Below are 24028 nucleotides of genomic sequence, written 5' to 3' on the forward strand. Positions count from 1 at the left end.
TTATTTCAAGATTGAATGGAACACATGCTTGTGGGCAGATATTTTTCTGTCCATTGGAAATGCCTCTCATGCCTCTGCTTCCCAGCTTGCATTTCATGCACACGGCAGCCTGGAGGGGAGCCCCAAAATGGAGTTTTGGTTGCTTGCAAGATTGCCTCTACAGCACAGGATTTGCTTATCTGGTACCATGTTGAAAGGAAGGGCTTTGAAGCTTCTTTGTTTTGGTAATAGTTAACAAACTTCATAGGCTTACTAACTGGTGCCATGGTGAAAGGAAGGCTCCTTTGTTTGGTAATAGTATTAAATTTGAACCTGCCCCTACAAATGATCCCATAGCCTGTCAGGAAGAACGCTTCCGCAAACCACCAAATGCACATGAATACAGGTGGACAAATGCCTAGATCATGTTTTTGGGGCAAGGAATGCTAGAAACTTTTCTTCCCCCCCTCCCCCTTTCTTGAGAAGGAAGGGATGGTACTTCACGGAGTTTGGAAGCTGGAGTAGTTCTCACATCTGAAGTAAGAGCTGATTGGTTTGTGTTCTCTGTGTTCAGCTATTGGCTAGCTGGGGTTGAACAATGATTGGCTGAAGATGCTGTTTGTGAGCTACAGACTTAAAAGCTGTGCTGACTCAAGGGTATATGGTGGCCCTAGGCCACTTTGACTGATAGGGCAACCTCCCATTGATGTGAAGGCTTGCATTTTTAGAATGATTCAGAAGGAGGGCTGGTGCCCTAAGCCAGTGCCTACTTGGCCTTAGTCTAAAGCATATGTTTGCAAGCATATAGATAATACTGGTTTCAATGCATATTTGATTGGCAGATGGTAAATACAAAAAGAGGAAAATGCAGGTTTGATTTAATAAGTCCTAGGACAATGTACTGGCAAACTGAATGGATAAGAGAGCTTCTTAAAGCTTTACTACTGTTGGTTGTGCATGAACTTTCATACCCCTAGTGATTGCTTGCTTCAGTTCGTGTCCTAGTTAGTTCATGATTGCTTCCTGTGTTTCTTCTTGAACAGACACATCCCCATCTGAAGCTACAAACCTTAATGCTTCCAACAACATTGGAGCCAGTGTGTTGTGTGCTATTTGTGGAGATCGTGCTACAGGGAAGCATTATGGAGCATCCAGTTGTGATGGCTGCAAAGGATTCTTCAGAAGAAGTGTCAGGAAGAACCATATGTATTCTTGCAGGTAAGGAAGGCAGAATCACCAGGAATATTTCTAAAGTGATGGGATAATTTGTTAGCATTTAAAGGGTAACAAGGCTCAACTTTGTGAGATGCTCTTTCTTGAATCAAGAACTATATCAAAGAGAAATGAAGGAGGGAAGTAAATACATTTAGCTTGGAAAATAGAAGAAAAAGGAATTGGGAACATTATCATCCTTCAAAAATATTAAGTGTTGTCCTATAAAAAAAGGCCAAAATATTGTTTTTGGCTGTTCTAGAAAGTTAAATCCAGATCCACTGGGCTTCAGGAGGGTAGCTTTTGGTTAGGTGTAAGGAGAAACTTCATAAATAATAGCAGTTTTGATAACAAAACCAACTAGCAACTAAGAAGGGAATTTCTCCCTTGCTCTTATAGAAAAGGCTGAAGAGCCTTATCATGGATAGATTTCATGCATCAAGCAAGGGACTGAGCTACAAGGCCCCACCAACTCTGATTCTGGACTTTATGAGATGAAAAGAACACCCCTGGGTCCCATTCTCTGTTTTTTAACATCCTTTCATTTTAAATGTGGCCTACCCTTTCACTTAGTCCAGAAGGCCTACAAGAGCATCTCAGGTACATCTTTAATTTGGCTAAGAAAGGTCCCTGTCTGGAAAAAGGCAAGATATAGAAGAAATGTAACAAAAAAGAAGGATCTTTTCTGACATTTGGTATATGATGTACAATATCAAAAGGCTGCAATTTGTACCTCATTTCCTACTGTATTCCTGCAGCAAACTCAATTTATTCTGTGTTAAAATTGTAGATTGATTTCTTTTTAACTCATGTCTCTCTCCTTCCCTTTGCAGGTTTAATAGGCAGTGTGTTGTAGACAAGGACAAAAGGAACCAGTGTCGATACTGTAGGCTAAAGAAATGTTTTCGAGCAGGAATGAAGAAAGAAGGTGAGATCATTTCAGGAATCACCAACTGAACTTGCTTTTTCATTGTGTGACTATGTTATAAACAGTTTTTAAGCCTGAATTGTTGATTATCAGATTCCACAGAAGGTAGCCATTTTTTCCCCTGCACATCTGACAGGAACTTTGATGATATATCTGAGAACAAGTATGATACAATAGCTAAGGTGTTGGACTGGAGCTGGGAAGATCTAGGTTCAAATCACCACTTGATCACAGGTTCACTGGATGACTTTCAACCAGTTTCTCAAGCCAGTCTATTTGCTGGGTTATTGAGAAGGTAAAATGAGGTCTCCTATAAGTACTGCCATGTGGTCCAAAAGGAAAGACAAAACTAGACAGCATGGGCGAAGACCTAAGTGTGCCTTAATTGGTGTATCACAGGTAACAATAGACAAGTAATCTGTTTAATTGAGGTAGATGGATTTATAACTGTCACCAGCTGCATTATAATCCCAGTTCTCAAAGCAATTAAGACAATATTGTCATATCATTGGATAAAAATGGTTGTTCTGCACTTCAGCTGGAAATTCAATTTCCCCTTTTCTCTGTCTCCAAGGATACAGATCAGAGAAGAAAGAGTTTTTTCCAGTTTTGCTATCAGATGCCATTGTACCACTGGGAAGGACTACCTGGATACAACACAATTAACAGCTGTTCTTTGCCTCTGAATTATTATCTGGGAAAAAATAGGAATGTAATATTTGGAGGAAAGATATCATTTGGATTTCCAGAAGAAATTGATCATTATTACTGCAATCACAAATCTAACGAAGTACTTCAAACAGTTAGAATATAGTATCCAAAGTAGAGGAGGACAATATTTTTGCACTAAAGATCACATGTAGTATCAAATCACAAATTGAAAGTTCTCATACACATGTATGTGCACCTAGAAGCATAAAGGTTGTCACTGCTGGGATGGTTATGAGGGATCTTGAGAAGACATTGCTGGAAAGCTCTCCCAGTAATCCTAAACTTAATTCTTTTCCTCTTGATTTGCAATTTAGTTGCATTTAGATTGTGGGGAGCAAAACTTCACACCGCTCTCCCTCTTCTGCCCAAGAGTGCTGGTAGTAGCAATGACAGCTACTGGTAGTACAATGGCAGCAGGGAAAGGGGAGGTCTGGGGTGTCCTGGGCACCTGGAATAAGCCACCCACAGCAAAAACAAAACAATAAAACTTCAGAGGCTGCAAATGAGCTTCCATTGTTTACCCCTGGTATAAATGCTAAATATGAATGATGATTTAGAACAGAAACAAGGAAGCATTTCATATACTGTTGACTTATGGAATTTGCTGCCAGACCATGTATTTATGGCTACCATTTTAGATTGCTTTAAAGGCAGGCTCAGGAAGAATGCCCACTGTGTGTTTCCTCCAAGATTAAAGACAGTCTCCCTCCGAATTGCCAGTCACTAGGAGGAAAAAGTGTGGAAGCTGGGCTCCCATTTTCTGACTTTGAGCATCCCTTAGGCCTCTAGTTAGCTGTTGTGAAACAGGATGCTTGCCTTAATATTCTTACCTATATGTGGCTGGGCTATATGTAGCCCAGACACATCTGATGAAATGGATTCTTGTCCACAAAGCTTGTGTGCTAGTGAATGTGTGATCCTCTAAGATGTCACAAAATAGATTATGGTGGCATACATTTTCTGGGATGAGAATTGAGTTTAGTGGGCAACTGTGCTTTTCCAAATGTGCCTCACTGCTCTTTAGGGGAGCTGTCCACCTTGTTCTACAATAAAACCTTGCACTTTTAAGTGGTCATAAGGCTTCGGGTTGGCTTTGCTGCATCCAGTTAACATGGCTAATGCTTAGATGCTGGAGGTGCATAACATTAGTAGCAGAAGAACTCATGGGCACAAGTGTCCCTAAGAATGTGACTCCAGTTTGCCTGAAGTGTAGTGAAATCCTCCTCTCTGTCCAGAGTGCCTGCTTAACTTGTATTTTCCTGTTAATATTCAATAGAAGTTACATTAGGTCCATGACCAGCTAAATACTGAGTAAACATTTAGAATACATCATGCTGTGGCTGAGCTCCAGGGTTCCTGATAACACACAGGCATAACCTTGAGTCCTCCTATTAATAGCTGCTGACTGCAGAGTTTTCATTTCAGTATAGCCTCATTATAACACTATTATTGAGCTGATTGGAAAATAAATCTGAGAGGTACTGCTTGTAACAGTAACAATCAGATATCATTTAAGAGCAATATTCTTGTGATTAGTCCTGGAGAGGAGTGAAAGGTATCTGATTACTAGAGCTGATAACTTGGGGTACTTCTTGGACTTGTTAAGGTGATCTCTTCCAGGGCATTAGCAAATAGCCACAGCCAATCACAAGCCTGATCAGGAAATACTAGAATACATTTTCCCTGGGTGAAAAAAGGAACACTCCAAATGATCAAACTGTTGAAGCACCTTTCCCGCTATAACTGAAGACTGAAATGTTTAAATATTTTTTAACATTGACAAACCCCCGAACAAAAAGAAGATTCAGAGGAGCAATAGTAGAGTTTTTATAATATTTTGTTTAGTATAAGATAAACATTGTTCATTTTTAATTAAAGTATTACCCTGATGTACAACAATAAAAACAGCTTCTCCCTAGCTTCTCAGTGCAATAACAGCTTGGGAAACAGGTGGAAGAATGAAGTTCTTCCTGCACTGCTAAAGTCTCAGCCTCAGCATCATGACATTGGCACCAATCAAGGAAAGCTACATTAGTGAAGCTGAGAGGGAATCTTCTCCCCTTTGGGTGATTGGTCAAGCGGTTAAAATGTAAAAAGAAGTCCATACCCATTCATTACAACTGAACTTACTTTCTTGAAAGTGCACAACAGCATAGAGAATATTCCATACATACAGTTAATTAGATATTATCTTATTTCATTTAATTGCCCAGCTCAAATCTTTGTGATAGTTCAAATCAGCAGCAGCAGCAGCAGCAGCTGCAGCAGCAATCTATGTTCATTGCTTTTTTATGGGGTGAAATCCAACTTTGAATAAAACTTCCATTAAGCCAACTTTTGTTATTTCCCTTCCATCCCTCACTTCCCCATGTCTGCTCTGATAGGACTTCCAACCTTCAGGTGGAAATAGGGGGGTGCCCAAAGGAAAAGAAAATTGCCTCTTTCCCCATTCTTATACATTTAATTTCTTCCCTTGGGAGAGAGACTGCTTGGATTCAAACTCCTATCTCTCAAATGTAGCATATATTATGAAAAGCAAGAGCAAAATGTCGTTCACATTTCTACTGATAATGTAAATGGGTTAGGTATCTTTAATGCTCGGTTTTTATTTCAGCTGTACAAAATGAGCGTGATCGAATCAGTACTCGGCGATCCAGCTATGAAGACAGTAGCCTACCTTCCATTAATGTTTTACTGCAAGCAGAAGTCCTTTCACAACAGGTACTTGTTTCTATTTTGGAAAGAATCAATATAAAAGTGATTAGAAGACCCTCATATTCCATTGTTATTTCAATGCACATCTTAACCTGGAAAGCATGCCTATAAATCTTTAATAGTGCTTTTCCAAGTACATACACGCAGGGTTCTGTCACCAATAAACGTAGTGCAAGCTTTTGAGTATAGGATTTCATGGGTCCCTAACTTTTAGTTATACAGTATTATTTTTGAGAAGAGTGTTAGAGGAGAGAAGAAAGATCAGGAACTTTCCAGACACACACATACTGTTGTTCTCTAACTTACAGTGATGTTTATTGTTGCAATGTTTTTAGATGATAATTTCTTATTATTTCGAATATATATAGTGGCCTTCGCTTAACAAACTATACATATACAGTTCTATACAGATACATCCAAACTGTTAGCCCAGCTGTTAGCTCAGAGGGGCAGAAATGGATCTCAGAGAAAAGCAACAGATATATCTCCTAATGTTCCTGCTTCTGCTTCTGGCATCTTCTCCTCCATGCCACCAGCTTGTCAGCTAGGGTAATTTTGGACCCAGGTTTAGCAATCTTCTGGAAGAGCACTAGCTCTGTGTTCAGACCTAGCCTAAGTAACAGGTTGGAGATTTGGAGTGACTTTGCACCTGCAACCTGTCACTCAGGGAACATGAAAAGAGGCCTATCTCTCCATTTTAAGCTTCTGTTTAAAATTGTCTAACCCTTATGGATTGACTGATTATCTGCCATCAAATTAGTGTCAACTCTTAGCAACCACATAAATAGATTTTATCCATGAAGATTTGTCCCAAATCTGGTCCTCCAATGATGTACCCATCACCACTGTAATTGAGTCCATCCACCTTGCTGCTGGTTGTCCTCTTCTCTTTCCTTGCACTTTTCCCAGCATTAAAGGCTTCTCCAGGAAGCTAGATCTTCAAGTAATGTGTCCGAAGTAAGATAATTTGAACCTGGTCATTTGTGCCTCAAGTGAGAACTCTGAGTTCATTTGTTTCATGATCCACTTGTTTTCTTGGCTGTCCATGGTATTTACAGGAGTTTTCTCCGACATCAAATTTCAAAAGTGTCAACACTCTATCTGGTTCTTCAAAGTCCAACTTTTTTTCCATAGAATGTCACAGGGAATACTACCATTGCCTGTACTATTCTGATCTCTGAAGTATAGACAGATCAAAGGATCTAATCAAGGACATCATGGCTGCTCTACCAAATGTTAGTCTGTGGCGTATTTCTTGACTACTCCTTCCTTTACTGTTGGTGGTTGATTCGAAAAGGCAGAAGCTATCTACCACTTCAATATCTTCATTGTCAATTCTAAGGTCTGACCCATACCACAACACATTGGCGGTTGCCTTTCCTGCTAGCACATGACACTGGGTGGGAGAGGAAATTCAGCTGGTAGAATAGCTGAAAATTCGGTTCTGCCCACTTGGTGAAATAGCTGCCCTTAACTTGTTCCAGATGGCCATGTTAATCAGGACTCAGCAACTAGGGCAGAGCAATTCATGCCAGCATAATCTTATGCAGAATCAAGAATTGGAGGGATGCTCATTAACATAGCTGTGAGGAAAAGCCCTAGATCTGTTATTAATGATGTCATAATGTCATTGCAACCACATTTTACATCACAATGATAAATTAATTACCTCGGTACAAAATGCTGTTCCTTTGCATACTTTCCTTTGCATACTGAAAAAATGCACTCAGACTGTAACCTTAAGGGAAGATGATTAGGTTCTATTTAGTTGTAACCAAATGAGCTGCAGCTATGAATTTACTGCATTAAATGTTAAAAGAAGTCTTGGTAATAAGAGTGTATACTGATAAAAACTACATTCTCACCAATCCAAGTCCCTCACCCAGGACTGATATTTATGTTTGTTAAATTGTTTAGAGGGAAATAGATTTGTGCTGCCTTCAAAAGGATTTTGAGGGTTCCATTAAGCATGGCTTCCTTTCATCTTTCTATTAATAATGTTAGATGGAACTTCTCTCCTTGTTTTGCAGATATCATCACCAATTTCAGGGATTAGTGGCGATATCAGAGGGAAAAAGATTGCAAATATTGCAGATGTGTGTGAGTCCATGAAGCAGCAGTTATTAGTGCTTGTGGAATGGGCCAAATACATCCCAGCCTTCTGTGAGCTTCCCCTGGATGATCAGGTGAGCCACCTCTTTGGACTCTTATTTCTACTTAAAATGTTGCTTCCATTTTCCATTTTGAAAATTATTGTACTGTAACCCTTTTGAGCTACTCATCTGGCCAGCAGACATTATCATCCCACTGTTGTTTGCTGATACACGCTAAGGCTGAATTGGTTGGCAATAACAGCAACAATAACAACAACAACAAATTCCCCCCAACAAGTAAATGCATTGAATTTAATGACATTAAATGGACAGTTACGTTTTTACGGTTGTTGTCCTCTGCACTTTTAATTAAGTAGGCTTCCTTGATCCCAGTGATACCTTCAGTCAGAGGCATATCAGACTAGGCTAGAAGTTTATTGACTTTCAGAATGGATCTATTATTGGATATGATTCTGGCTTTCATAACAGGGCATGGGCATCCTTAGGCACTGGTGCTACAAATGGACATATGCTAGCTGAGCAAAGATATGTATGCTTCCCTTCCACTACCATAGGGGTGGACAACTTGTGGCCCACAGGCTATTTGTTAGCCCAAGTCCCTATTTTGCAGCTCTGACAGCATCTTGGATTGTGGGCAATTTGACCTCTCATTCCAAAACTTTTTTAAAAAATTCGGTTCTGCCCACTTGGTGATATCATTATATAAGAAGCATGCTTTCTGCAAGCTTTGGATGCCAGAATAATTCCTTCCTTCCTTCCTTCCTTCCTTCCTTCCTTCCTTCCTTCCTTCCTTCCTTCCTTCCTTCCTTCCTTCCTTCCTTCCTTCCTTTACAAATGCAGTCCCCCCCCCAAAAAAGATTGCCCTTTGGCCAAAAATGTTAGCAGCATCCTCCAAGCATCCTTCTTGTACATTCCAAAGGGCAGGAAACAAATGTTGTTTGAATTCTCATGTATGTTTTCCTCTTTTAAAATCATTAAAACCCTACCTGCAATAAATCACAACATTGTTCATCTTAAAAATGCTGTCCCTCAAAAATAACAAGCACTTTACCAGTGTTTCCTAGCTAAGGGATACTGAGGTTCATCTTCTAAATGTTCTGCTCGTTATATGTTGAACTGGAGAATCTTGCTGCAGTGCGTTCCTTCCTGGCTCCACTCTACATGGTTCCGTGTTTATGGTTGGATGATAGTCACATATCTGAATTCCTTAGCACCAATTATATTGTAAAAACTCCTTCCATATAGACACACACATATTTGACCAATTCATGCATAATGGAACATGTGCACCCTAATTATTTTTTCCTTGCTACTATTTTTGTTAGAGTCGCTTATTCAGTCCCTTATTTTATTAACATTCATTTAGCATTAGGATACTAAAATCAGACAAATCCACCATACTCTACTTTGTCTCAAACTTAAAACTGAAGCCTTTGGAAAACAGCACTCTCTTCAGCTCTTTCGTTACATGATATTTCTCCATGTTTGTTCAGTGCTTACATGTTGGCCCATCCCCATAAAGACAATCTTCCCCAAATCCTCCAGTTAATGTTTAGAGACTGTTTGCTGAAAAGCTGAAGTCCCAGTCGGACATTAAAAAACATCCATGTCATACAGCGTCTTGGTGTTAACCTTTGTTTCTAAAGACTTTTTTTAAAATAGCTGAGAGACAGGAGATTCAGAACATTCTTGAGGATCATTGAAGGGTATAAAGTGACACAATGCAATCATTAACAACATAGCAAGCAGGATTTTTTCTTTTTAAAAAAAAAAACCTGCCTGTCCCTCACTATAGAAAAAAATTCAAAGTCACTAGAAAAATTAATTATATCAGGGCAGGAATGCTAAATCTATTCCTAATAGATCTGTATGTGAGTAAGTGCTGAATGCAGTGGTCAGACCACACCTGAAGTATTGTGTCTCCAGTTTTGGCCGCCACAGTAGAAGAAAGATGCTGAGGAACTAGAGAAGGTGCAAAGAGCAACAAAGATGGTGAGGAGCCTGGAGGCTAAATCCTATGAAGGTTAAAAGAATTAGGTATGTTTAGCCTAAACAAGAAAAAGGGAAACATGATAGCAGTCTTCCAATACTGAAAGAGTTGTCATAAGGAAGAGGCTGTGGATTTATTATTCACAGTACTTGAAGGTAGGTCAAGAACCAATGAGTGGAAGCTTTATGGAGAGAGACTAAAAATCTAAATAAGGAAAAATTTCCTGACAGTGAGATCTGTTAAGCAGTGGACCAGCCTGCCTCCTAAAGTTATGGATGCTCCATCACTGGAGCTTTTCAAGCAAAGTTTGGACAGCCATTTGTCTGGGATAGTCTGAGGATTCTTGCCCTGCATAGGGGATTACACTATAAGACCTAGAAGGTCCTTCCAGCCCTATGATCACATGATTCTGTGATTGGTTACAAGCAGCTAAATATGGGGACCAGTGTACTTTTACTTGCTTATTAACTAGACATAATGCATCCTTAACTAGGAACAGTGCATCCACCTAATATCTTGGCCAATAGTGACGGTGGAAATAACTGTTCTGGAAAATATTGCACTCAGCAGCATTGGATCTGGCACTGTCACTGAAGGCCAAATGACTCCTGGAATTCAGAATACCTTTTAACTATTTAGGCTGATATTCCAGCTATAATCCTAGCTGGATGCTGCTGCTGCTGCTGCTGCTGCTGCTGCTGATGATGATGATCATCATCATCATCATCATCATCATCATCATCAGCCTTCAAGTCAACGTTGACTCCTAGTGACTGCCTGGACAAGTCCCTGCAGTTTTCTTGGCAAGATTTTCAGAAGGGGTTTGTCACTGCCTCCTTCGGGCTGAGAGAAACTGACTGGCCCAAGGTCACTCCGCTGGCTTTGTGCCTAAGGTGGAACTAGAACTCACGGTCTCCCACTTTCTAGCCTGATGCCTTAACCACTACACCAAACTGGCTCTCATAGCTGGATAAATACAGCTTTACAATAGCTATGTATTCTTTGGTAATTTCCCATATGGACTATTGCAATATATTATGAAGGAGACTGCCTTAAAAATTACGCAGAAACTTCAAGTAGTCCCAAAGAAGACAGTGAGATAGCTTACTGGGACTGCCTGAGATACCAGGAATAAATTCCTCTTGGTAAGAGCAATTCAAGAATGGAACAAACTACACCAAGAGTTAGTGGACTCTTTTCAACTGGAGGTGTTTAAACAAAGGCTGGGATGTAGTGGATTCCTACAATGGACTGGTAGTTGGACTAGATGATTTCCAAGGTTCTACATCCTAGGATTTCTGACTATATTGCATGATTACTTTGCCATCTGCACTGGCTGTCAGTCTACTTCCACTCCAGTTCAAAGTGCTAGTATTAATCCATAAAGCTCTAAACACCTGAAGGAGCATACCCACTCATATTCATTGACCAGGACCTAAGATTCCCACCAGGTACCTCTATCCTATGAGGCAAAACCAGTGGCTATTAGAGAAAGGGCCTTTCTGGATGTGGTGCCCCATCTCTGAAATGCCTTCCCCACAGTCATGCTTGGCACTTACATGATGGTGGTTTTGGCTCCAGACATTTAAAGAGCCATTTTGGAGTTTTAGCACATTAGTGCTTCGTTGCTATTTTATTGTTGCTTGTATTCCTGCTTCTGATTTCTATCAGAACTTAAAGTTTTTTTGCTGCCTTATGTAATTGTCATATAGTTTTACTTTTCAAAATACGTTATTAACTGATTGTTTACCTCTCAAGAAACTCTGCAGATTTTTTTTTTTTTAAATGTAGTCACTCTTTTCCCTCACTGCAGCCAGCTGAGCCTGGGAAGCTGCATGCTCTGAGTAAATAAGAAAGAGCTTCATATTTCTCCCCAAAATGTGCCAGCTGACAGAAACACAGTCGCTTTGGGGGTCATGATTACAAGGGCTCAGCTCATACTGTGTTCTCTCCAATAACATGTTCCTCAAAGGGGAGATGCTTTTCTGTGCTCCTCCTTGGTGGGGACCCCTTAGCTCTCTGGGGTGCCTGCTATGTCTTCCTTTATCAGACAGTAACAATAAATCTTTGTTCCGGCAGGTGGCTTTGCTACGGGCCCATGCAGGGGAACATCTCTTACTGGGGGCAGCCAAACGATCTATGGTGTTCAAAGACATCCTTCTGCTAGGTAAAGAGCTTCACTTACCAGGATACTTCTCCCATTAAAAGTTCAGTAGATTTTTCAATGTGGTGGGTTTTTAAAAATGAAACATTTGTCAGACTTCTTGGAGTGCAATCCTTTATGTTTACTTGAAAATGTCCCACTTGCTAAAAGGGAATTATATCTAGTAAGCCTCTATAGCAGTGTGTCCCAACCTCAGCAACTTCAAGAGGTGTGGACTTCAACTCCCAGAATTCCCCAGCCAGCTGGGAGTTGAAGTCCAACCACTTGGAGTTGGCTGAGGTTGGGAAACACTGGTCTACAAGGTTGTACCTTTCATCATCTGTTTGCTATCAGCTATTGTTTTAATGACAGGCAATGATTTTAAGAGAATAAAATGTGTGTTGAGAGAGGTATTACTTCCTGTTCCCTTGCCCTGTCGTCATCTCTGACTTTACAGTTACTGAAGCAAGATATCTGCTTGTTTATAGAAGTGAAAGAAGGCTATTTGTGTGTTGATTCCTGTTCTGTCTTCTGTTCTTTAAAAACAACAGCCTATCCTCTCTTTCCAGCTAGACATCTATCTGTATGCAACTGGTCTTCCTCACTGTGATGGGAGATCCAGACAATGTTGTCTTTAACTTTTAATCCTTTTGGTTTTTCCTAGTATTTCTTCTAATGAGAAGGTGGATTAATTGAACAATTTCTTTAGATTGCTAATATGGTACTAGGAGGATTAGCAAGCTTTGCATGGGCTGCTGCTAAATAGAGATCATATTTTATTAAAAGCTCCTAATGTTTTCTAATATTTTACTTGCTGTAATAACACTGTTTTAATATTTTACTGATTTTTATACATTTGAATGTATTTTATTAATGTTTAGCCACTTTGTGCAGGTTTTATCTTATTTGTTGCGAGTGATGGTCAAAACAATAAAAATTAAATTAAATTGAATTGCTACTAGGAGCTATCTTATCTCAGAGCTCCAGCATTTAAATATTGTTTTGTGGTGGAATTGAGAACTTGAGAAACCATTTTCTTCAGGAGAGCCATTTATTAGCCAGAAAAGTTGATATGTAACAAATAACATAACACAAACATCCTTAAACTCTAGTTTACAATGGTACTTACATATCAGCAGAACAGTTCTACCACAAGGACTTTATTAGCAATATTTTAAAAAATGATTTGCTACAATTACCTAATTACAGTGGTTTTGGTGGAGAGGAATTAATCCCCTGTTTGTGTGATTGGTTCTCTGATTTTAAGGAGCTAGCATAAGAATAAGAAAATATTTCCATTAGCTTAAAATATTGAACTGGCACTTATTTTTAGGTGGAAAGAAAAAGGATCAGCTGTTGTTATATTGATGGACAGCAAATTATAGAACAAATGTTCTGTATGGCAATGAATGAAGAAATTTGAATGAATTAGAGTTTAAATAATCCCATTTTCCTACAGGAAATGACCATATAATCCCCCGAAACTGCCCAGAATTGTTGGAAATCAGCCGCGTAGCTGTACGAATTCTAGATGAGCTGGTGTTAACATTTCAAGAGCTGCAGATTGATGATAATGAATATGCTTGTCTGAAAGCCATTATCTTCTTTGATCCAGGTAGATGCTGATTTTTGAGTAATTAGAAAAGGAATCTAAGGATACTTCCTTTAAAATTGTAGTCCTCTAGCACTGCTGAGGAATTAATTGCTTCAAACCAAGTCATTAATACTATTCTGTTCTGCTTGCAAATCACAGAGAACTTCCAGCCATGGGGGTTTTAATTATATTTATTTTATTGTGTATTACACTGTTTTACAGTTTTATATTTTTATTTAAGTTTTATTGTAAACCGCCCAGAGTCCCTTTTGGGAGATGGGCGGTGATAAATTTGATTAATAAATAAAAATAATAAATAAATAAATTCTGTTATTTTATTCAGCAATGCCCTTCTCCATGGTCAAAGTTCTTCTAGATCAGCAGTTCTCAAAGTGTAGTCCCCAAGACCCTTTCAGGGGGTTCCAGGAACTCAAATAAATATTTTTAAAATTCTCAGTTTTAATTTCTAATACAGTAAATATTGGTGAGAATAACCCTCATAAACCAAAGCTCTTTGGGGTCCTTAATCATTTTTAAGAATGTAAAAGGGTCCTGAGACCAAAATGTTTGAGAACTGCTGTTCTAGATCAATCTGCCCAATCTGGTGCCCTCCAGGTTTGTTGGACTTCAGTTCCTATAAACCTTTACAGACTGGTTTGGTCATACTGGGTGTCAGAGAAAGGGAACTGAAGCTCCTGCCCAAGGATGAAGACCCTCAGGTTGGGCAAGGTTGTGTTACAATGAATATTCATAAGTAAGGATAATTCAGGAAGTATTTCCACAAACAGCAACCTGGGAATGAGCAACAAAAAGCTTATTATGTGGTCTTTGAATTAAGCATCATACTGTCCTACCATCGGTTTCTAGCTTCACAGGAGAGGGCTTTCCTTTCAGTTGTTTCTTTTCATTATAGCTAACTAGCACTGCTGCACTAGAACAAGTAACAGTGGGAAGAAAACAGTATAGTACAGGTAGTCCTCACTTACTGACCACATTTGGGATTGGCAACTCTGTCGCTAAGCAATGTGGTCATAAAGTGAAATGTTATGTGACCACGCCAGACTTATGTCAGTTTGTCAGTTCTGGCTGCGGTTGTTAAGTGAATCACCATGGGTCATTAAGTGTAATGTCACATGACTGTGACTTGCGACTTCCTGTTAGCTTCCTCATTGACTTTGCTTGTTGAAAGCCAGCTGTGAAGGTCGCAAATGGTGTGACTGGGATGCTGCAACCATCGTAAATGCATGCCAGTTGCCAAGCACCCAAATTGCAATCACATGATCACGGGGAGCTGTGATGGCTGCAACTTTGACGACCAGTCACAAGTCTCCTTTTTCAGTACCATCATAACTTCGAATGGTTGTTGAACGAGTGGTCAGTAAGCAAGGGCTACCTGTAATGAAAGTCTCTCACTTTCCACAGGAATAGAAACTCAGGTACAGACGATCAAGAAGATTATTGAAAGGACAATTGATAGGCATTTCATTGCTGACTCCCCTTCTATGATCAGTAGCGAGAAATAAGCTTCAGCAGCACTTTGTATTAATCACATTAGATACTTGCATACTATTAATTTTTAATTGCCACAGATATGGTCTGGAAAAACGTGGGAGGAAATATAGAGAGCACTGAACTGGCATATTGATGCCAGGATGCTCTGTGAGAGAGAGGAAAAAAGATCGCAATTCCAAATAAAATCTCCACTGAGGGAGTAATCCTGTTTCACAGCTTAATCCAAACTTCATCAACCTATGCTGCACAGGTTCCATTCTGCCAGCCCCCAATAAATTAAAAAGAAATGTACAGATGTAAAGAAAAACATATTTCATACTTGATGCAGGTTTTATTCCTTCCCCAGCACGGTCACATGACCAGGTTGTTATAGAAGGCCCAAGAATAATTTCTTCAGCGTTGTGTTTGCTGGTGCTGTTTCAGAGACCGGAGTTGTTTATGAAAGTTGTTTCATAAGCCATAGTGCCCCTGTATTAATTTCTACCAGCCTTTATACCTGGGAAGGTGAACTCATTGGGGTCTAACTCCCTCATTCCTCACAGTTGCCCATGCCCATCTGGAGCTGATGGCCACTGGAGACAAAGGCCATGTGAGGGGCCACAGTTCCCCACCACTACCTTATGTAATCTGGGCTCATGCGAAACAGGCATAAAGACAAAATAATGGGAATAATGCAGACACAGCCTTTTCAGTATCTAGCTCAGCAGCAAAATGCATGAAGAAGTCCCAGACAAAATCCCTTTCAGCTCCAAGTGTGTTAGGGAAACTCCTGCCAGAAACTTTGAATTGCTGCTTTCAATCAGGATCAGCAGTATTGGGCTAGGTAGATCGTGACCTAGCTCACTAGCTAGTAACTTTTTTTTTAAAGAACAACATTCTACAAGAAGCTACCCCAAATCACCTGAACCAGTGTTACTCACTCTTTTCAATACATCTGTCCTTGAAAATTGGCATAATATATAATATCTTACCTTTTATTCCAGATGCTAAAGGCCTAAGTGACCCCATCAAGATCAAACGAATGCGATATCAAGTCCAGGTCAGCCTGGAGGACTACATCAATGACCGGCAGTATGACTCACGAGGACGCTTTGGAGAGCTGTTGCTTCTCCTGCCTACCCTCCAGAGCATCACATGGCAGATGATTGAGCAAATCCAATTTGTTAAGCTGTTTGGCATGGCCAAAATTGACAACCTGTTGCAAGAGATGCTGCTTGGAGGTGAATATTGTTGCAGAAACTTTCCTGCCATTGGGCATCAGGACTCTTGCTCCTAGAATGAAAGAAAACTGCAGAACATACCATGAACCTCACTTCAGTTGGAGGAGAAAGAAACATAAAATCAGTGGGACATCTTGCCTGAGACTCTGATCTTCCTCCCAGAGCAAGATTTCACTTAGTCCTTTGTTTTTATTTAGTGGCCAAACTTTGCAGTTCATGTACAGTAAAGAGATTACGGTTTTATGAGAAGGAATACTTTTTTTCATACTGTTTCCACAGTTTCCGTTGCCTGCTTGAAAAGATGACACATTGACAGATACTTACTCAACAGCCTTCAAACTCTCTGTCAGACAATGAACAATTTTGGCTTGCTTAGTTTTATTAATAACAGGGAACCTATGCCTGTAGCTCAGCCAAGGACATGCTAGAGTCTAGACCAATCTTTGCTCAACTGGCACCTACCAGATGTATTGGAATTACACATTGTGAGGTGGTGTCAGGTTCTTTACAGTAAAGAATTTGGTAAAATGAGTGTCTTCAGCCTCTACAAAGCAGCTGAAGAACTGCTAAAGGAGAATATGACTTGAAGCAGAGAAATTGTGGGTCACAGCCAATTGTAGGGGAGAATTGCACATCTCTTATTCCTTTCCAGATATACACAGAGGCTGTAGCCCAGTTTTCCACCAAATTCTAAGTTGCCTAGGATACATACTTAGATTGCATGCTGTATACATAAACTATTGTATATCTTTTTTTCCACCAAGATATAATTGATTGAGTAAAATGGAAAACAGTCTAGTCAATTAAATTAATATTTAATTAGTTGGGCTTAATTAGTTTTGATCCTTCCAAAATGCATCTCTGTGATTTGGGCTTCACATATCCAGGCTTCTACTATTAATCAACAGAATAATTTAAGTCTAGCCTGGGAAGTCAGGATGTAAAACCTGACCTACTCCCTGTCATGAAAATGGTTATTGACACTGAGATCATTTCAAGGATTAGAATGGAGTATCATTTTCTGCACTGAATATTGTGCAATACTTAGATTCCTATTAATCATTTTAGGGTCATCAAGCGACACACCACATGCTCACCATCATCCTCTGCATCCCCACCTTATCCAGGAGAATTTGGGAACAAATGTCATTGTGGCCAACACAATGCCTCCTCAGATCCACAATGGACAATTGTGTGAGTATTCATGCTTAAAAGATCCATCTGTCTAGGAATGCTGTGTTTGTTCTTAGCTACAGTAAACCAACTTTCAGCAAAATGATATATCCCAGTTATGTTCAATTTCTATAGACCATAGTAAATGATAATTGTGGGAAATGAAGTCCAATATTTCTGGAAAACATCATCTTGAATAAAGCTACACTATCTAGTAGCAGCTGCAGATAGATACTAAACAGCATCATATGTATTATTTTATTATTTATTTGAGGGCAATATTCTACCGCAGCTTCTGTAAGAAAAATACCCACAGACCTTCACCAACTTCGTTATCATGTGAGGAGGCTATACCTGGTAGTCTTGCCCTCTTTGACTAATACGCCCACCAGTTATATCTCTGTAGAGATTAAGGGAGGTGCAAGAACCTTTAAGAGGGCTGAAGCATCCTTTAAATCCTGGAAAACAAGGAATATTTGGAAGTGGATCAGGCAAATGCCTCCCTGATTCACTGTGGTATAAGAAGGAAGAGAGGTACAGCACAATCAGTGTAGTTCTAGTTTTCCTGTGGAGTTGATTTTCCAGTCTGGTCTACCTAGTGGGGCTGAGAACCTCAGTGGCTGCATATTTGGCTGCAGTGAGAACTAGACGTACAAGTAAAAAGTTTTTCTTGGTGAAAAATATTCCTGGTTGAGTGAAGAAGTCTATCTGTAAGCATTGATTATGAACGTTTGGTGAATCCGAATCCCTCATAATGCAGATTTTGTGGGGGATTTTTTAAAAAAGTTTCTGTTGGATTCAGTGTGTTGGAGATTATTTAGGACTATTCTCAGCCTGTCTAACTTTGAGTTGGCATTGTAGGCATCTCCCTACTTTGGCTGTTTCCCTGCTTCTTTTATTTTCCCTTCTCTACTTTGCCTGACCCATTTTCTATTACAGGTCAGCCATCAGAAAGTATTTTAAACTGGCAGATGTAACAACCCTCATCCTTATCCTTCCAATTGACATATTTTGTAATCAGGATTGAATTGAAACCAGTAAAAGTATGCATGGTTTTCAAGTTTGCTAAACCAAACTCAGCCAAACTACAATGTACTGTAGCATGATAAGAGCCAGTGCTGTTAAAATGCTGTACTTGGACTGAAGCCATTTAATTTCTGTGGGTAACTCTAAGCTAACACTCTCTCAGCTCTGCCTACTTCACAAATTGGAGGAAGGAATACTGTATATATTACTTGAGCTGCTGGAGGAAAGGTAGGGTATAAATCTAACAAATAAATAAAATTTAAAAGCTGGCAATGAGGGCATTTTGTATTAGGTGGACATTATCTGGCCACACTGGTTGTAGCTGATGGTAGTCATAGTCCAAATGACATGAATGGCCACAGACTCTTGGCCCCTGCTTGCAACATAGTTTTTAGCACTCACTATGAAGACTACTTTTTCCAGTAATAAACTCATGAGCTTTATTAGTACTATTCTATATTCATTCTGTCTAGTAGACATCATACTTTAGTATAGCAAACATATCTGAAAGCCAAAACCTATATGTAGCATATCTTATAGGAAATTACCCTAGTGCACCAAATGAAATTATTTTCCAGCTTTGATGATCAAAAGACTTTGAGGGTACTTTAATTCTGCCCTCAGCTAAACCAGATGCTGGTATAATTCATCCTTGCCAGAGATAACATTAGGAACACCTAAGCTAAGTTGATCAGCCATTATTCTTTGTCAAAAGTGTTAGGCATAATGAGATTTCACCAATGCCACCTCTGCCTAATATATTTAATCTGCAGTTTCCATCTACTGTAGACCTCATGGCTGAAACATCAGCTTAGTTTTTGGACTTTTCTGCTTCTTGAAATATCTTGTTTGATTAATAATCCTGAAGAACCTGAAAGCTTGCATACTTTTTCATGCCGTTTTCATTGTAATAAAGGCATTGTCACATTATGTACAGTACGTTAGATTTTTCCCACATGGTACATTGTAGAAGGTATTTCTGAATTAACATACATAGGCTTATATATGAAAAATAATTGTGCCTTGATCAAGTCTGTCCAACGGTTTATTTTGTAACACAGTCTTTTTCCCCATAGCCACTCCTGAAACTCCCCAGCCTTCTCCCCCAGCTGGCTCTGGAGCTGAACAATACAAACTGCTTCCGGGGGCCATTGCAACTGTAGCCAAACAGCCCAGTTCAGTCCCTCAGCCCACCATCACAAAGCAAGAGGTCATCTAGCATCCAACTGAATGAGGAACTGATGACTCATAGACCATGGTATGGAGAAAAATCATCTCAATCACTCTGGAGGTGGAACATAGATGGAGATTTCCCAGGGCAAAAAAATGTGTTATTTTCTTATTTGGAAATTATATGGGAAAAATAAGAAATGATCTTCACATGCAGCTGTACCTAAGTGCTGTGGAACTTACAGACTAGCCTCAATGGAAGCCTCACCCTTTCCAAAGAGAGCCAGATGTCAAACCTTAGATCTGTTGGCGACTATTTCAAAAATTGCACTGACTTGCCTGTTTTGTCACTGCCTCAACTTTTTTCCCCCCTCTTTCTCTACAATCTGCTTTTTTTAAAGAAGGCAGCTGACTGAATGGTAGAGAGAAACCAAGCCACATTCACTGGAGCATCTCTAAATGGTTTTTTCTGTGACATGGAGATACACATTTCCAGACAGGCTTGATCCCTGGAAAAAGACAAAGATGCAGAGACTCTGAACCTGTTGCAGCTGAAGTACAACGATTTTACTGCCTGCTCCAATACCTTGGGGAAATACTACAAGTCAAATCTAGGCTCATATGCTTCCACTGTCTCTAGCAGTCTGTAGCAATGCATGATGAAAATCTGCTCTCTTCAAGCACAGTTGTTTTATATTGATAATTTGTCCATCTGGTAGATTAGTGGTTTCTGTGAGGAGGCACCCTCATGCTGAACAAAGTATTGCCTTGCTGCATCTAGTTTAGCATTCTTTCCATCTAACAGTGTACTGTATCTTTTAGATTCTTTTCTAACTTCAGGATCTATCACTCAAATCCACTGCCTCTGCATATGAAGACTTTGTGACTAATGGACCTTGACAGATCATTCCTTCATGCCTTTGTCTAATGGTTTTTGAGAGCACAAGGTTTGTCCTTTGCTAGGAGGGGAAAGAGAGAGAGCATGCCGCTGGTCAAAGTGCTCTGTTGAACTTGGGGCTCCCCTTTCTCTGTCCAAGAGAGAATTCCATTCAGTACTATTCAAGAAAAAAACTGGATCCAAATGGAATTTAGTGATGATGGAAATGCATGTTTCAGTGAGCATCCTATCAAATGAGCAAATGGCAATTTTTTTTCCCTTCCTATTCACAATAATATTGCAAACAACTGAGGGGACAATAATGAGATGCCAATGAACCTGCACCTGATCTCAGCACTGCCAAACAGGTTGGTCTCTATATGGACTGGCTGCATTTCTTTGCCAGAATTTGCAGTTTACAGAAATGGCTCTATATAGGAACCCAAAGATATACTTAGATTGCTATGACATTCACCTGAAATTTTCTTATAGCTGACAGCTGCCACAGGGGGCAGACAGAAATAGACCCTGGGATGATTTTGTCTTCAGTTATCATCATTTAACAAGCCAGGACTTGACATTTAGGAGTTAAATTAAAGAAGCTGAAAAAGAACTAAAAGCCACTCAGATGATAAGGGCCCCATGGTTTGTTTCAATTTATCTTAGGATAGCAATAATCAAACAATTCTCTCTGATGGGTAGCCATTTCAGTTTCTTAGAAAAATGTAGTGTTAACTCACAGGACAAGTTTAAAGATGCCATAAGGTGATTCTACCACCGTCCTCAGTGTTTACCTGGCAACATTGGACTGGGTATGAATTCAGACTTGCAGAATATGATTGCATTTTTTAACTACTGTACTATCCTGAAATCCACCAATTGAAGCCTGATTCCAAACATACATACTTAGAATTAAAGAATCCTGAGATCCCAAGTTGTTTTGAGTACCAGTATCAAACTGTGCTCAGCTTTTTGTACACAAGGTTACTCCGATCCATTTTACCAACTTGATTCCCTCCAAATATATTGGGACTGCAACTCCCAGAATTCCTAATCAGCCTTCTGGGAGTTGCCGTCCCAATATATCTGGATGGCATCAAGTTGGGGAAGGCACTCCAAAGCTTTCTTCATGTTAGTAATATAATGGGAGGGGTTGTTTGGAACGTGTTTTGTTTTTTGTGCCTTCAAGATCGCTTTGACTCCTGGCAACTGCCTGGACAAGTCCCTGAAGTTTTCTTGGCAAGATTTTTTGGAAGTGGTTTGCCCTTGCCTTCTTCCTAGGGCTGAGAGAGAGTGACTGGCCCAAGGTCACTAACATGGGACTAGAAACACGGTATCCTGGTTTCTAGCCTGGTGCCTTAACCACTACACCAAACTGGCTTTGGAAGTTACTATTATTAAATGTTTGAGAGCCTCAAATACTGCAAATTCCCTTATTCTGAATAGCATACTACTGGGATAAAGCAGATCCCAATCACACCTCATTGGTCCTGTCACCCCGTGTGAGTTGAGAATTCATTCCATGCTTTCCTGATGCGCAGTACGGGGTTGCTTTGTAAGGTATCAGACTAATGTTGTATTGAATAAGTTTTCCTTTCTGACTAGTGTCAGCTACCTTGAATTCAAGGCAGTATTTCCCAGTTCTGCTACCCTTAAAACATCTAGGTCCAGATCCTCCTGCATGTAAAGTACATGGTCAGGTACTAAGGTTTTGCCAAATTTAAACATCTTCTTAGAGCTGTGTGTGATTCCTGGTGACTTCATGAACATATCCATCTACAGTGGTTTCCTTTTTTTTTTACTCCCCAAATCTAGCCTACAGCCCTAGTATTTCAACAGAAGAGAATATATGTAGCTCGGGGTTAAACTGTGGAGTCCTTGGTGCTCTCTGAGCCTGGTTGTTTGCTTGTGGACATTTCATTACCTGACTAGGTAACATAATCAGTGCTAGTGAGTGTGGGGTTTGCTTCCTGTTTAAATACAATAGCTTGTCCTGAAAATGTTGGTGGGGATATAGTTTTCTCCTTGGTAGTTCTTTGATTAGGGTATTGTTTTCTGCTTGATTGTTTGTCTGGTGCTAATCCCTGCTTATCTAGGTGTTGGCTGCTGGAGAGGATGTGTTCTGGTCTTTTTGTTTCCTTCTTAGCTTTTTTATTATCTCCTTTGAACGGTGTGTAAATGTGGTTTATCTCTATGTGTCTATTGATGGCTGGTTTGTCTGAATTTAGCATTCAAGGAGCACCAAGGACTCCATAGCCCTAGCATTACCTGATGTGCTCCATTCAAACACTGATCAAGCCCACTCTGCTTAGCTTTTCAAGATCAGCCAAGGATGGCTAGGGGTTGCTAAAGGTAGACCTCCTCCTTTATTTCAACTGTATAGAAATTTGCTTACAATTCTAATATGTTCCTTGAAGAATCATATAACTTCCCAGAATTGTTGGAAAGACATTAGTTGCTTTAGAGAACATGGTAGTAACCTTGTGGCATTCCAGTTCTTGCTTTTAAAAAGTAGAAGGATAGTTTGGAGAAATACTTGTTTACGATGAACACAAACTAATTTTGTGGAGTCATCTCTTCGTCAGCATATAAAGGACAGCCAAAGTAATCCCTGCCAAAAAGGGCTGAAGTCAGATTCTTGCTGGAAATAAGCCAATTTACTGCTAATCGACCATCATTTATAGGCTGCTGCTTAGGATCTAGTCCTTTTATGTCAGATACAAAAATAAATACCCTGCCAGCACACAGTCAGTGTCCAAGTATTGTAACGTTTGCCAAACACGACCTTGTTATGCTATGTAATTTATTATAATGATGGGCTGAATAATTTTTCTTTAAATTATTGTGTAAATAATAATGATTCCATGAAATCACATTTTATATGAACAATGTAAATTACAGGACTGCTTCTCCAACTTCACCAATGTTTTATGTATCAAGGTTGGAGGAAGTTATTTTGGATGTAGATTTACTACATGCCATCTTTTAGTACAGTATATTAATTTTTGTTGACTACTGCCTTCCAATGGAAACAGAGCTGTATTTCTTTTTTTGTGTTTAAAAAAAATAAATACAAAAATATTTTCTAACCATTCACAGACAGATGTTATTTATAAGATGAAAGCAGATCAATTCATGTTAAATACAGGGATTTTAGTTCCTGTACATTTCTTCACTGTCAACCAGTGTGCATACTGGATACGGTTATGGATTCAGAGAGAGGAAAAAGATGCAGAAATGGGCTGGATTCACACGGTGAATTCACTGTGGATTCACACTGGATTCACACAGTGAATTCACTGTGAATTCACACTGGACTCACACAGACTGCTTTCTTTTAACCATGGTGTTCCAAATAAACCACAATTGGCTTGGTTCATCCATAATGTTAAATAAAAAACTAGGGGATAAAAAAGTGGGTTGCTCAGCATGTATAAAGTATGAAGCATGAACTTGTGAAGATCATATATGTAATTTACATGTATATATACTTGTGTACATCAAGAACAAAGCTATAAGCAAAAGTTATTCAAGGCTGTAACATTTGAAATATATAACCTATGCATTCAAATGTCTCAAGAGGGATGCTAGTTGATTACATATTTATAAGAAAAATGGTTGCTAATGCTCTAAATAATCAGGTAACTGATTGTGTATGTTCTTA

General features: G+C 39.5%; 1 protein-coding gene across 3 annotated transcripts in view; it reads left to right on the top strand.

The window, feature by feature from the left end:
• Positions 1-23939, top strand: part of HNF4A (hepatocyte nuclear factor 4 alpha) — a 73375-nt gene extending 49436 nt beyond the window's left edge. For all 3 annotated transcript variants that reach the window (XM_063297119.1, XM_063297120.1, XM_063297118.1), the window contains exons 2-10: positions 1023-1197; positions 2025-2119; positions 5445-5551; positions 7576-7731; positions 11729-11816; positions 13252-13407; positions 15882-16118; positions 17187-17312; positions 19394-23939. In XM_063297119.1, the coding sequence (XP_063153189.1) occupies positions 1023-1197; positions 2025-2119; positions 5445-5551; positions 7576-7731; positions 11729-11816; positions 13252-13407; positions 15882-16118; positions 17187-17312; positions 19394-19536 (1283 nt within the window). In that variant the 3' untranslated portion in view covers positions 19537-23939. The remainder of the gene's footprint in view (positions 1-1022; positions 1198-2024; positions 2120-5444; positions 5552-7575; positions 7732-11728; positions 11817-13251; positions 13408-15881; positions 16119-17186; positions 17313-19393) is intronic.
• Positions 23940-24028: the final 89 nt, after the last annotated feature.

This window comes from Candoia aspera, chromosome 3 (genome assembly GCF_035149785.1).
Source record: "Candoia aspera isolate rCanAsp1 chromosome 3, rCanAsp1.hap2, whole genome shotgun sequence".
Taxonomy (NCBI): Eukaryota; Metazoa; Chordata; class Lepidosauria; order Squamata; family Boidae; genus Candoia; species Candoia aspera.